This window comes from Lytechinus variegatus, chromosome 11, assembly GCF_018143015.1.
Source record: "Lytechinus variegatus isolate NC3 chromosome 11, Lvar_3.0, whole genome shotgun sequence".
Classification (NCBI taxonomy): domain Eukaryota; kingdom Metazoa; phylum Echinodermata; class Echinoidea; order Temnopleuroida; family Toxopneustidae; genus Lytechinus; species Lytechinus variegatus.
Window position 1 is genome coordinate 30101659 of NC_054750.1, and position 14694 is coordinate 30116352.

Genomic DNA, 14694 nt, shown 5'->3' on the forward strand with positions numbered 1-14694 from the left:
GCGGCGAGCAGGTTTTATGGGTCTCGTTTCGTGACGGGTTTCCCAGGCTACGTGATTGCAGTTAGCCTCTTTCGGGGAGTTTTTTACCGGTGGCTATTCGAGTCAGGGTAACGAATCGCAATTTGATGAGATGGTATAGGTAAGTATAGCTTGTTAGTAAATAATATGCTCACTACTGAGCATTCTGATACATTGTATATACATTCAGTACACCTGCCAACACTTCTACTACAATAGACCACCACCACCATCTATTTCATATGGTGTGATTGATTCCACTTCAATCTATCAAAAGTTTAACTTTTGGTTTAAACTGTTAAACTGAATATCTTGTAGAATGATGCTGATGAGCCTTTGGGCAAAACATACTGTCCAGCTAAATCACCAAACAACTCTTTTGAGCCTATTAAACTTTGTACTACTTGAGCTCCTATGTACATGTCTCTGAGCACTTTCAGCCTATGCAGTTTATAATACTGCCATGACCTACCTTCATTCAGTATACATATGTGTGTATATATGCACATATATACATGTACTGCATTTGTTGATAAATGGGGTGCATTAGGAATCAGAGTACAGTTGGACAACTGAGCAGTTGGTTCTTTTGATAAACCATTGCAAATCTTGATGGATCAAACCACTTTCTCAGTATTCACTAATTGATCATTAGACTTTGGATAAACTCATTGGTATTGAAGTTCATTGGATATGCAAGACACGTATTGATAGTGGATTATCTGCATTGACAATTTTCACAGTGCATGAAATTTGTAATTTTTGATGTATGAATTATTAGAATTGGAGCCTTGGCTACTTCAACAATAACTTCAATCTCTTTGTGTCTATATTGGTTACTAGCAAGAATATCACGCTATGACGTAGAAAGAGTGAATCCATACCAACCATCAATCATCACATGTTATGCTGAGGGGATTCCACTTCCTGATGCCTCATCAGTTGATCTTCGTCGACGTACTGATACCAACACTTATAATACCACAGGAATCACGAAGCGATCAAGCTCAGTATTAGGGTCGGAACGGGCTGTTCTTTTTGATATTGAAAATGTTTATCCACCAGAAGATGGATACTATGTCTGTGGTCTTATTGTAGAAAACCAGTTCTACCCAAGAAACATTACTAATGCAACTTATGGTGAGCAATAGCATTTCATCATTATATTTTAAACTTGATCCTCTAATAGGTACATGTACTATCTTAGGTGGCACAAGTTGATTTAGTTGTGCAGAATCATTATCAGTATCATTTTTTTTCTAAATTCTTTGTGCTGTAAGATGAGTGCAGTGATTTTGCTGCAGATGTGTTTTTCTCACGTTTGTGACATATATATGAAGAAACTGAACTTTATACTGGTACTCTCTCACTGGAGTTAAATGAGTGGCAGAAAAGTAACAGTAAATAACACCATGAATTGTCTCCCTAATCTATATAAAAACAGCAGCCGTATAAACATTGTGCTACATTTAGTGGTTAAAAGTTTACAGAGGTAAACATATAACGGGTGAAAGTGTATGTTAATGTGAGAGTATCAGAAGTTAATCATTGACTTACATAGCTATTTTCTTTAAAGTGATACATGGTGATGCCAAAGATAATACATGTAAGCCAGATATAAGTAGAATACTGTCAGGAGTGAATATGCCACTTGTGTGCTAGTCCAACCAACACATGATATACATGTACCTGCACACATTCAAGATTTTGGTGAATTATAATGCTACTTTGCATTTTGGTGGATGTGTACTGAAAATGCCAAGATTGTATTTCAGTCAATTTCAGTCAATGAATGATGTATGTTCTGTGCCTCTTTCTGGATTGCTTACAGTTCTACCAGTCATAAATACGATACCATCTATTGTCAGCACCACTTCAACTTCAGTATCTCTACAATGGAATGCCTGGTCTGCAGGAGAAGACATAGGCGATCCTCCTCTTGTAGGATATGATGTATTTGTAAGAAAAGGTGGCAACTGGGAAACGGATCAGAGAGTAGGTCACTCTAGCACTTCAGCTAATGTTAGTAACTTGACTCCTGACACAGACTACAGGTTTCGTGTTGCTGCCGTGAGGGAAGGAGGGGGTGGAACAGGTCCTTGGTCTCCAAGGATTGATGCTATCACTCTTTGTACCGGTAAGTTAAACTTATTTGGTAATATTTGAATATTCTGTGGTAAATGCCATTTCTAACCATTGTTTGAGCGGTTGGAGTTTTACAGCATGAGCCAAATACATATTTATTGGAATATATTGATTCATGTGTGCATTTGAAATTGTATTTTTCATTTGATTTTTTTTTCAGCACCAATGTCTCCCCCAACTGGAATACAGGTGACAGCTAACAATCCTAAGGAACTAAATGTGACATGGGAGGTAATGAAAATGATGAAACTGTTCTTATTAATCTAGTACTACTATTATCTACTATATTACTATTACTACTACTGCTGCTGCTGCTACTACTACTAGTACTACTACTACTACTTCTACTGCTGCTGCTGCTACTACTACTACTACTACTATTACTCCTACTACTACTACTACAGCTACTACCACTACTACTTCTACTACTGCCACCACTATGACTACTATTACTTCTACTACTTCTACTACTACTACTACTACTACAGCAAGTTCTCCTACTCCTGATGATGCTAATACGTAAATATTAATTTCCACGATTATCACACAGTTCCTCTCATTGGAATCAGCAAACTGCAGGAGTGGTGTGACCCATTATATGATTTACTATGCTCTCTCTGGTTCATCGTCCACAAACTCTCGCAATGTTTCTAATGATACAAGCTCCTATACGATAACAGGGTTAGGGACCTATCTCAACTATACCATTCAAATAAGTGCTTCAAATAAAGATGAGGAAGGTGGCAAGAGCAGTGAGACAACTGGCCAAACACAGGAAGAAGGTGAGACTTCTGCCATGTCATTATCTACCTAATGCTGTAATATATTGACCATGCACAAATGATACATGTAGCTGCATTTGTTTTGTATGAATGTACTATGGTACTACACACAGATACAGTGCTCTCCAATATATTATGGTAACATAACTAAAAATTCTCTGATGGCTTTATACAGGCCTGTGAAATCTCCGCTATTTAGCGGAAATCCGCTTTTTTCATTTTTAAGACCGAATTCAATTTCCGCTTTTTTCCTTTGTTCCATTTCCGTTTTTTCGTAGTCAAAATTCCGCTATTTTATCCAAAAACGGGTGGAAAACAAGTCTAGGTAAATGGATGCGAGCAGAATGTGTGTGTTGTGAATATACACGTTACCGTGCCTTGTATTTTGCCTTCGCGAAGTTTCGAATTTTTAGTATATGTAACTCTATGAAACTGCTGCGGATCACACCGTGCACCTTTGCCGTTGTTGGCATACAAGCGCAAAGTGGCGGCTCAAATCGCGATATTTTGTGACTGGTAAATACGTCTGTAAGGATGATGACGTCATCCAAGATGGCAACTTACGTTGACCGACGGAAGGATCAAAGATGACGATGTTTCGATCATCATTTGAAAGGAATTAGCGGTAACTGTGGTCTAAGGTACAATATTTCTGAATTTTATACATTTTTCCGTAAATATGGATGCAATTTCTTTTTCATAATGTGACATTTTATGATTTTATGTGCAAAAAACGATCGTAAAAAATCAGATTTCCGTTGAATGTCAGATCTAACGTTACTGCTAATACGTTGTCTGTACGTACGGGCCTCCTAATTCTTCAGTCTATGTATTGGTGAGTGAGCCAACGCAGTTCAGCGGAACAACCAAAATCTAGACTGAAGCTTTTGGTCTTGTGTGGGATGGTGATTGAACTTTGCCATTATGCATGCATATTTATCTCACAGTAAAAATACAGATTTTTTTGTCAAAATACTGATTTTGGGGGATAAGAATACTGAAAACGCAAAATACAACTTGGCAGCTCTGCATATGGGCCCGTCAATCTGTATGCATTGTCAGCGGACGGAAACCGCATACAACACAGGGAAATTATTGCGTGTGCACTTTGTTGGTTACGTACATACCATCGAGACTCGCAGGTGAATGAACCAGTTCACGTGTTCGGGATGTTTATGAAGTTATTGTTTTGAACTTTCTGACTTTGGAGTTTGGAATTTGTTGTTAATATTCTTGAATCATTGGAAATATTTCTATGACTTTCAAAATGTCTGTTGAACATAAATGTGTGATCGTTCAGAGAATGCATAAGGTTGAAGAAAAAGTCCTGTTTCTTCCAAAACCAAACTGAAGCTGGCGACTTTCAAAAGAGCGCATACAGACATTCAAGAGCACCATAATAAGCAAGATACCTCTAAAAAGCAAAAGACGAGAAGTAAATAGTAAGGTAGATATTCAGCTTTTTTCAGCTATTTTTTTTGAAACCCCACTCACAGGCCTGTTTATAGCTTTGACAGAAATTGTACTATAAAGGCATCTTTATGTTCTGCCCATTCGACATCTATCATTTCCTTTTCATTGTCAAAATGTGAGGATCTGTAATTGGAGTGGTATACTTGCAGGATGTATGCATGAAAGAAGTTGTATTTCTGATTTTTGGCAGCTTTTCTTACCTTCAAATTACTGTTCTTGGTTGAACTCTTAGTACTGTATATTGGCTGAGGACTGTATCATATTTTGTTAATAAATTTTATTTTTGCCTTGTATCCTCTCACTTTCATAAACCCTTTCATAATTATGATTGACATGAACCTCTATTTCCTCCACAGTTGCACCTGCACCCATCAATCTGTCCATACCTAGGAGTACCACCAGTACCTTCACTGTTGCATGGTCCACTCCGCTACCGGCTAACCTGAACGGTGATATCCAGATGTATGTCATCCGCTACCAGCAAACCGATCCACTGACTGCTGATAACTATACGTTAGAAGAAGATACAGACAGTTTGCTTGAGTATACCGTTGAAGGCCTGCAAGCAGAAACCAATTACTCAGTGCAGGTGAGACACCCATATGCATGTTACTTTTTTCCGTTATTGAGACTTTGCATCTGTGGGACCTGTTACATACAGTGTATACAGAGTTAAGGTGGTATCTTTGCTGCAATGTCAATCTCTAGGGATCAAGCAATGTGCCATCCATGTCTGTTAGGTGTTTCAAATTATTTCGAAAATATGAACAAAACAAAGAGTTTTTCCCTGCAGTAATCTATGAAAAGGGAGCAAAAATATTGAAAGCAAAATCCCACAAGTGCACATGACCTTAGGCAGCATTGCCCATTTAGCCAGCAGGCAGGCTTTATGCGTATTGCACCGTCATTTTTACTGAGCGCAATGAATTAAATCGTATTGTGACGTCACCTCCTAAAGCTGTGCAACAACACATTTTGGATGGTACGTTGTGTTTGCAACGGTAAAAATGTTTGACATTCAGCCTCCCATTTGCTCGCGTACAAGAAACTAAGTAGGCGTTGTACAATATGAAAGGGACCACAGGTTAGTTTTTCATAAAGCTGTGCATAAGTTACAAGCGATTTCATGAAAGACTAGTGACCCTTTCTGAGGAACTACATCAAAGCCTATGGAAATTTGGTGTGAACAATTTACCACATGAAAGGATTACCAGTCATTCGTAAAGTTACGTGTAACATGATGAAATGTTTGTGCTGCACCCTGATTTACTGGAAATTATCATTCCTAAAGTTCTTTTTGGTGATTTGGGTGAGATATTTTCATGAAAAATATGTTTGTGTGTTAGGTGACTATGTTGGGAAATATATGTAATCAAAGTGAGTTTACGTATAGGATTGAGTTTAGATTGAAATCTCATTTCCTCATGTACCGGTACTAAGATTGAATGAAAAAAAAAAAATCTCGGCAAGTGTGCGTCTGGATAATAGAGAGATCCGGATAAGGGGAGGCCGGATAAGAGAGGTCGGACTGTAAAACAATATTCAAACAATTTTCAAACAAAACGATATTCAAACAAATTCAAACGAAACAATATTCGGTGAAAGAAAGATACGTTCTATTCAACTCGGCTAATGCCTCGTTGAATAGAGCATCTTTCTTTCACCTCATGCAAAATCTCGCACCATCGCACTCATGCATATTCCCTATTTGTATACTACTTGTCATAACAAATTTGCAACAACGGTTAAAAGTTTCTGAATGCTTTCAATCTGGTTGGCTGATAGTAGATTTCTTATAGAAAAGTTAAATGATTTTGTTATTATTACAAGTCTTTATAAAATGGGACTCTAAACTACAAAATCTCATGGACGATATTCTCTTTGAGAAAGAAAAAAATGGGAAAAAGTTTCATTCTGTTTGATGCATACCTATTTACAAGACATACTTTATGTTTGCTCTCGGGTCTTACTAAACATTTGCTAGTGTTGAGATGATGAAGGGTTATGTCATTACATTGATACAGATATGCCATGGTATCCATGCCATACAGCATTGAAAGATCTAACGGGGGCTGCATTCTTCATAATAATTGAGTCGAGAACTCATATACCAGTTTTAAACCTACATGTAGTGCTTTCACATACTAAGGTTTAGAGCTTGGTTGTGTATTTACCTTGGCTTAATGGCAAACAGTTATCGCAAATACAGGATACACAATCCCCATATTTAGATTTGAAAATTTTCCCTATGCACTGAACATCTTGTTTTTTTTAAGAAAAGATGTTTGCTCTTCAAATACTTACATCACAGACTAGTTCTAGTGTTTCTTTGTAATATTTATGTTCTTTCGGCCGCTCCAATGGTAACTTGAGGAAGTTCCTTACAAGCAATACTGTCCTGCAATATCATGTTTAAGCTTCCTTGATAACAACTCTTTGCAGCCTTTTACAGTCTCTTTTGGAGGAATATCCTTGTTAGAGAGAGCACAGTGCCCCACATTGTCGACCACAGTGTGATCACAGTGTTGAACACAATGGCCCAAATTCACAAAGGTGGTTTTGAAAACCCACAGTTGAGTCCATGGTTTATGCTGATTTCCTGTATAAATTACGCTTAATTTAGCACGTATCGGGTGTGTGTATAAAATATGTCCAATGCTGATGCGCACATTTGTCACAGTGTGCCAAATTGACACCTGTTACCATGGTTAGATACTTCATTTAATTCATGAGTCCACTGTTTTTATTTCATGAGTCCACTCTTCAAACAATGGACTCATGAATAAAATAGTGTATGTAACCATGGGAACAGGTGTCAATTTGGTGCACTGTGACAAATGTGTGCATCAGCATTGGACATGCTGTATACACGTGCCTGATACGCTCTAGATTAAGCGTAATTTATACAGGAAATCTGCATGAGCCATGGGTTTTCAAATCCACCTTTCTGAATTTTGACCATTGTGAAACTGCCTTCACATACATGTATGAGAATGTTAACACTGTGAATCATATTGTGAAATGCAGTGGGAACACTCAAATGTCCACACTGTGAAATCATGTTGACACTAGTTTATTGAATATTTTTTAACAGTGTGACTTCCATTGTGAAATGCAATGTGAACTGTTTAACTGTTCAGATTTCCACAGTGTGAAATGATCTTGACACTATTAAATTTGAACATTTTTAACACTGTGAATTATATTGTGAAATGCAGCATGAACACCCAAATTGTTCAGATGTCCATAGTAGATGGAATGATATTGAAACATGTTAAATTCGATTAATTTTAACACTAAATAGACTGGGCTATTTCGACGAAGATGGTGGGGGGCTGATTCAGTCCCCCTTATGATCTCGGCCGTCTATCGCGCAATCGCGGCGAAAATTGGCACGTGGGTTACCCATGGCATTACCTACAAAACAATAAATATCAAATTCTGCGAAAAAAATCTCATTGCTCATTAATTATGCTAATTTATGCGTAAAATCATAAGTTTGCTCTAATTAATGAAGTGATGCCCCTAAAATGCTAATTTTTGTTTCACATACTCTAGATAGGCATCTGATCAAATTTATTTTTCTAAATTAAGCATCACATTTATTTTCTTATGTATTTCTTTGTTTTTTGACTTTTTGTTTTTTATTGTTTTTCAATGGAAATTATCGGGGACTTTATTTTGACTATAAAACAAGATAAAATTATTTGATTTTAAGCAGTGAAAGGAAAAATAAGGATGCATTTATGAATTTGGATTAAAAACATTATTTGCATTGGATTTGTACACAAATTCACATTCTTGAGTAATTCTGGGTCTGCACTTACGAAATGTTGCGTAATTTTGGAACCGCGTACCTGGGGGTCACAATTGTTGTCTCAAAATTTGCGCGAGGCTTGAAGTAAAAAGTCAGCGAGTGACGCGTTCAAAAATTTCGAGCAGCAGATTTATCGCGAAAATGTTGAGGGGGGCGGCTTATTTAGCCCCCCCCCTCAGTCTTAGGGTTGAACAGAGGAACCGTGATGTCAATAATGTGAAATTATATTGATGCTATTTATTATATTTGAACATTTTTAACACTGTGAATTGTGTGAAATGCAGTATGAGGACACAAACTGTTAAGATGTCCACAGTGGGAAATAATGTTGACACACTTAAATTAGAGGAATTTTGGTGAGTGTGAATCTCATTGTTCAAGAATGTGAACACAATTTGAGACAATGGTTTCACTTTGTTTACTTTTTAGGTCTGATTCCCACATTTCTAGACAGAACAAAAACCAATAAGGGGAAATTAAAGTGTGAATAAATTGAGTGAGCGACATGTCGAAGAACCCAACTTCTATGACGAAACCTTCATAAAGCAATTTTTTTTTTCTTTGAAAAATCAGGATGAAGTGCATTTTCCTGCTAATATACATGTAGACAACAAGCTATATTCTTTATTGAAATTTCCTGTTTCCATAATAATGAAACTTTGGCAAATTTCTTAGTTTTCCTTTTTATTTTGTAGAAATTCAATTTTTCATACCCAACAGATCAGATGAACGTCTTTAAGTAAATATTCATTTTCAAGAAGTTATAATTCATATATTTATCTTGATATACTGATGTAAAAGCACTGTGCACTGTTTATTATATAATACAGGTGCAGACTGTGAATGGAGCTGGTTCTAGTGATTGGTCAGAACCTATTAATGCTAAGACAATAAAATCAGGTAAAACAATCACTATATCTCTGTATTAATTTTCATCATGTCGCAATAAATCTTTAATTCTGATGAAAGTTCTTTGAAATGAAAATGAAAATTCTTTATTTAAAAAGAAAAGAAGAAACAAAAAAATGGAACAGATTTGTGAATTAAATTTTGAAATTAAGTTAATTCATGACTAGGTAAATGTAATTCATGTAATCAAAATATCCTCATTTTGTGTACCATAGAGATGTTTGCTATTAGATGCAACAATACGTTGTCAAAGCACTTTAATATTTATGTGTACATTCCTAAATAGATTTCATCGTATAAGTGTGGTCTATTGTCCATTTTTTTAAAAATCATTTATATTTACTCACCTACACATTATTTGTGATTGTGCCTCATTGCGTACAAGTTGTTGTTGTGGCTTGGCCCATCCCAAGTTTATCCAACATCACATTTGATGACTGTATTGTGTGTCAAATTGAAACCAAATGTAATATTCTAACCATTTACATGTAGAGGAAAATGTATTACTGTATAGCTTTACAGTTTTTACTGCAATTTATTGATAGATCACTATTATGAAATGCTTAATGCTGCATTATATTACTTTGGCAGGGGTGACGCCTGGTCCGTCAGTAGGACCAATAGTAGGGGGTGTGATGGGTGCTTTCATTATAATCGCTCTTGTCATCATTCTCGTCTTTGGCATCCTTAGAAAGTGAGTATGAGCTTCTCAAATCTTTGCACTGTACAGTACAAAGCCTCGGGCCTCAGGCTTATTTCCAAAGGGGATGTGGTCAATCAAACATGCAAAACAATGCTGATCTTAGAACAGAATCCAATTCGAATAATAATTGAAATAGAATGAGACAAATAATGTTTGTATTATGAATGTACAGTCCATGTAGCTAGGATTCGTATTAGAATTCGTGCAAAATGCTGTGGTATATTTAAATTAATGTAGGATAGCTAAGAGGAATTAATTTTGTATTGCTGTAAGTAGGAATAATAATACTACATGTAGACTTTTGAGAAATTTGACCTGCGGTAAAAAGAGAAAGAAATATGTGTTTTATGTGAAACTGAAAGCAGGAAATTCTTATTTTGTTAAACTCTTGTTTATTTAACCTGAATCCCAAAGGAAATGAACTTTAACAAAGGTTTTAAAAAATGTACAATTTATAAAGCATGTATTCTAGGTATTTTACAATTTACTTTCTTTTACCTGGCAATGACATAATTTGCAGGAAATGTTGGTTATGATATATTTCAATTTCATATTCTATGCTATTTATTGCCTGCATACATGTAGGTCTTTTGCACTAACTAGGTTATTGGGTGCTTTTGACCTACTCTCTCGCTGTCCCGTTCCCTTTTACTGTAGAAGCAAATAGTGTCACAAATGAATCAATGAATCCTGTCCATTTAACACCTAACTTGTAAACATTGTACAAAAGTAATTTTTAACATTCTTAACCCTAAAAAGACTGGGCTATTTTGGAGGCTAGAAAAACTGGGGGGGGGGGGCCTTTTGGGCCCCCCCCTAAGATCTCGGCCGTTGGTCGTCCGATCGCAACCAAATTTGGCACACACATCCTTTGTCATGTCCTCTAAAAGAAAACATAGTCAAAATACTGATATTCATTGTATTTTTTAATATATGCATAATTAATTATGCGAATATGCAAATTTTTATCAAAAAATTGAATTGTTCATACTTTGGTACCTATTGCGGTCCATAAATTCCCGTTTCAAGGTTTTCAGCTGTAAGAAGAGGTTGTTTATCATGGAATTGTGTTATTTCGTGCTTGAATTATTAGATATGCTTATGCAAATTAGTAATTACTAAATATGCAAATAAGTACTCTGCACGCGTTATGTAGAGAAATACAACATTTGGCATGTTTTATTGCATTACACTCTCTTGCAATGAGCCAAAGCAATCTTGGAAGATAAACAAGTGATGTGTTACATGTACACTAGCTGGTGAAAACAAAGCATAAGAGATATCACATAATTTATGCAAATTATATTCATAATTAATTATGTGAATATGCAAATTTTTATCAAAAAATTGAATTTTTCATATTTTGGTACTTATTGCGGTCCATAAATTCCTGTTTCAAGGTTTTCAGCTGTAAGAAGAGGTTGTTTATCATGGAATTGTGTTGTTTCATGCTTGAATTATTAGATATGCTTATGCAAATTAGTAATTACTAAATATGCAAATAAGTACTCCGCATGCGTTATGTAGAGAAATACAATAATTGGCATGTTTTATTGCATTACTTTTCTTATGTTTTTCTTTGATTTTAATTTCTTATGTATTTCTTTATTTTGCATTTCTTATGTATTTCTTTATTTTTTTTATGCAATGTTTTTCATTATTTTCATATCCTAGAACTGCTACTTGAATTCACAAGTGACATAATATAGAAAGAAACAAATAAAAATGTAGTTAGAAAACAATGTGTATAACATTCATTCAAATACCATACACTTTACACACAAACGAATACAAATTTCAATTTCTTACGTGACATGTGATACGAAAATGTTACGTAACTCCGCAACCGCGGCATGGGGGTATACAAATTTGGTATCAAAAGTTGCGCAAAACTCGAGAAAAAAGTCATGAAATGGCGGCGCGAATGCTTCATGCACAATCAAGTTATCGCGATTTATGTACAGGGGGGGCCTAAAAGGCCCCCCCCCAGTCTTTTTAGGGTTAAAGTCATCTTTAAAAAGTCCACAATACAAGTGAGTTGATTTGAAGAATTCATATAGTAAACAGAAACAAACATAACTGTAAGAAATTCATCAAACATTGATGTACAGTTAAAAGAACAAAAACAAAATAATTATACAGTTTTGCTTCCTTTAACAAAGCCATTGCAAATGAGGGAGCTGATGATGTCACACACACAGTATTTCTCTTATTTTTATTGCATGAAATGTGAAATAATACTACATTTTGGTTGTAGATATGATAATAAATTACAATCAGAAATTCACCTTTTCATCTTATGAGGCCATTTCTTTTAACATGATAGGACAAAGCTATTCAAATATTTGTTATGCTTATGTGAAAAAATACAAAATACATAATGAGCATGTAGCATTATCAGTTCGATGTGCATATTACTGATTTGTAAAAAGAGCGAAAGATAGAACAATTTTGTCTCGTATCCAATTTTGATTGTAAAAACGTTATATGTTTGGGTTTCTCTATTTACTTTTATCGGGTTTCACTTGAGAGCTCTTATGATTTATCTTTCTCCATTGTAGTATAGGATGTAAAAGGTAGATACCTTGTCTGAGTTTCATCCTTGTTGAGTGTTCATTTCCCTTAAGTCAAGAAATTCTTTCTCAAATGTCAAGTAGGCATATAGTCATGTTTCTTCTGTATTTTTATTCATAAGAGTCCCTTTCAAACAACAGAGAAGTATTATGATGATAACCTTTATCAACACAGATGAACATCCATTTATGTGGGAGTGAGGGGGGGGGGTGGTTAGTACTTGTGCACATATTTTCATCATTGGAAGTAGATTGAAAATTTTGACCTCTGGATATTTTTAATTTATTTTCTTCATGAGAAATTTGGTATTCCTTTCCATTCCAAACAAAGCTTGAAATGAATGAGTTTTAAAATTTCAAAATGATTTTTTTTTTTTATAGAAGAAGACACCAAAAAGAGCAGGATTCAATGCCAAATAATAAGACAAATGGTGAGTTGTTATTGTTTGAAATTATTGTTTAAGATCCATACCAGCAGTTCCAGGCCCATACTTTTTAGCAGTGTTTACTTGTCACATTCATTACTTTGTAATATGTTTACTTGATATGTTTCCGCTCCAATAAGGAATTAAGAAAGCTTTTATTAACAATTAATCTACCTTTGAATAAACGAAGGCTTTTTAAAACTAATTAGAAATTAAGAGAAGCATACTGGTGAAAATTTGATGGAAATCACACAAAGAATAAGACATTTTTGAATCATTAAAAACTATTATAATTAGCATTCATACCGAGAAGGTGATTTAAATTGTGATTTCATTGTCATGTAGGGTAAGGCGAAACTGTTTTATTTGCTCTAACAAACAAAATAACTAAAATGTCATCTTTTGTAAAGGTTTTACTCAGCATGATGCATTTTTAATGAAAACTTATGAGATATGCTCTATGTTGTATGATATTACATCCTCATTAAATAGGTACTTGGGAGTAAACCACAGATACTTGATGAATAAGTGCACAACAGATAAGAGAGATACCAATAGCCATAATTATACTCGCATCACAAACTTCCTAATCCTATATTTACAAGATGATCTAACTTGTTAAACAGCGAAAGCTTTCCTTTTAACAATGATTATAAAAGTCCAGAGTACAAATTTCAGTCTGGTACTACATGTATTATTATACCCTTTCGAAAGCCATGTATGTACATGGTACACCTGCCTTACAATGGAGAATTTATTTGTATTAGAGTACATATTCTTATGATATTAATCCAATATAATGTTTTAAAAAAAATTGTCCTGGTTAAATCCCTCTGGCTCTTTTTGTAGTAATGATAAAACTTGTTTGTGTTTAGTGCTTGATATGGTGAGAACCTACAGTAGTGCAAAAATAGGAAATCAGATTAATCCAGGTCAAATGTTAATTGAATTTTAGGGCCTCTTTTAACCAGTATGAGGAGTGCATTTGGTGGATATGATATGAGCTATGTCCATTTTAATTATTGACAGCCATTTTAAACTCAATTTTTGGAAACCTCTGGACACACTAAACAACTGGCTTTCCTTGTAACTTGTCCGGATGAACCACTTTACCATTTAAACCATTGAATAGAAACCAAATAAACCCTAAATAGACTGGGCTATTTTGACGCCTGAGAAGACTGGGGGCCCCCTAAGATCTCGGCCGTCGATCGAGCAATTGTGACAAAAATTTCATGCAGGTTACCCATGGCATTATCTATAAAACTATAATATCAATGTCTGCGAAAAATCTCATTGCTCATTAATTATGCTAATTTATGCATAAGATAATAAGTTTGCTCCAATTGATAAAATAATTCCCCTAAAATGCTAACTTTTGTATCACATACTTTAGATAGGCATCTGATCAAATTTATTTTTCAAAAATAAAAAAACACTTATTTTGTTATGTATTCTATTGTTTACTAAATTTCTCATGTATTTCTTTGTTTTTAGACTTTTTTTTTTTTTAATGGAAATTGTCGGGGACATTATTTTGACCATAAACCAGACAGTTAAAATTAATTGTTTTTAAGCAGTAGAAGGAATTATATATTTAAGAATTTCAGCTAAAAACACTTATTTGCATTGGATTTGTACATAAATTCACATTTTTGAGTAATTTTGGGTCTGCATGCACTTATGAAATGTTGCATAATTTTGGAACCAAGTTTCCCAGGTGTCACAATTTTAGTATCAAAAGTTGCGCGAGACTTGAAAGTAAAAAGTCATCAAGCAACGTGGTCAAAAAATTTTGAGCGGCTGATTTTTCATGAAAAATGTCGAGGGGGGGGGGCTAATTCAGTCC

The 14694-nt window shown here is 34.9% G+C and overlaps 1 protein-coding gene across 1 annotated transcript in view; it reads left to right on the plus strand.

Annotated features, from left to right (window-relative positions):
- Positions 1-14694, plus strand: part of LOC121423780 (receptor-type tyrosine-protein phosphatase mu-like) — a 75540-nt gene that overhangs the window by 31242 nt on the left and 29604 nt on the right. Inside the window, exons 8-15 of the mRNA XM_041619269.1 lie at positions 862-1158; positions 1850-2155; positions 2324-2394; positions 2714-2945; positions 4775-5007; positions 9066-9135; positions 9736-9838; positions 12802-12851. Of these exons, the coding sequence (XP_041475203.1) occupies positions 862-1158; positions 1850-2155; positions 2324-2394; positions 2714-2945; positions 4775-5007; positions 9066-9135; positions 9736-9838; positions 12802-12851 (1362 nt within the window). The remainder of the gene's footprint in view (positions 1-861; positions 1159-1849; positions 2156-2323; positions 2395-2713; positions 2946-4774; positions 5008-9065; positions 9136-9735; positions 9839-12801; positions 12852-14694) is intronic.